At 36.2% G+C, this 1,103-nt stretch overlaps 1 protein-coding gene across 1 annotated transcript in view; it reads right to left on the minus strand.

Annotated features, from left to right (window-relative positions):
• Positions 1–273: 273 nt before the first annotated feature.
• LOC107579665 (uncharacterized) overlaps positions 274–1,103 on the minus strand; it is a 2,914-nt gene continuing 2,084 nt past the window's right edge. Inside the window, exon 4 of the mRNA XM_016265467.1 lies at positions 274–732. Coding sequence (XP_016120953.1) covers positions 540–732 — 193 coding nt within the window. The 3' untranslated portion in view covers positions 274–539. The remainder of the gene's footprint in view (positions 733–1,103) is intronic.

The raw sequence follows: 1,103 nt of genomic DNA on the forward strand, positions 1-1,103 counted from the left end.
CATTCAAAAGGTACCATTTAGATACTAATATGTGCACTTCATGTACTAATATGTTATATTTAGTACCTTTAAGGTACTAAAATACACCCTTGAGCTGTAAATATCGTACAAAAGTGCACATTTTGAAAGGTTACCGCCACAATGACAGCTTTTGTACCTTTTTTTCTGAGAGAGAACAGACCAACAGAAAGTTGCTCGGTTTGAAAGTGACTTCTGTGTGAGCTGTGCTTTATACATCTCTCGCAATAAAATTAGTTTCTTTGTGTCCTTTTCTGCACACAAAATTGTGCATTGTGAGAATTAGGTAGTCTTGGCAACATTAGGGGTTATAGATCATTAGATGCACCTCATCTTACTGTTGTGCACCATGCAAAGAAACAATACGACAGCTAAATAAGTTACTTGTTAGTTAAATAGTTTTGTTTTTAGTAGGTAGATGGATTGAGAGTGTTTTTTCTCATAATCATTTATTTATCCAATGAATGGCTCATACATTATAGCTTTGAACAGACAGTTGTGCAAAAGAAAAGCAGGTGTGCTTAAACTGTGGCACAGAGACAGACCTTTTTCTGGTTGATCCATGCGATTGCCTCCTGATAGCTCTTGCTAGGGTCATCCCATGCGATAACCTCTGACCCGACGATCCGATTACCTCCATAAGTGGCCCTCCTGATAGTGGTGCCCGTGATGGAGTTTCGAATTTCTGAGTGAAAGGCGTGGCATTCCTCCAAACTGAAAGACAGAACGAGGATTAGACGCTTTGCTTTGAATTTATATTACTCTTTATTTTATTTTTATTTTTTTATCAGAAATATCTGGGTGTTCAACAACTGTTCCCATTAGTTGATCTGTATTAAAACTAAGAGATTTCAACTTTTTATTATCATTGTGAATAGTTGCAATAGAAATCACAGTTGCAATTTTTTAGACCAATTACATCGCTCCCTCATTTGTGATATCATTTCTAAATTGTGTGTACTTGATTATCAAAGAGACAATAATGTCGGTGAGTGACTAGCACGCTTGAGATGAATTATGAGACATGCACTGTATTGTGTAAAAAAAAAAGTGATAATATTAGCTGTGAAATTAGCTTTCCCTTG

Source organism: Sinocyclocheilus grahami, unplaced genomic scaffold, assembly GCF_001515645.1.
Source record: "Sinocyclocheilus grahami isolate Dianchi unplaced genomic scaffold, SAMN03320097.WGS_v1.1 scaffold19009.1, whole genome shotgun sequence".
Taxonomy (NCBI): domain Eukaryota; kingdom Metazoa; phylum Chordata; class Actinopteri; order Cypriniformes; family Cyprinidae; genus Sinocyclocheilus; species Sinocyclocheilus grahami.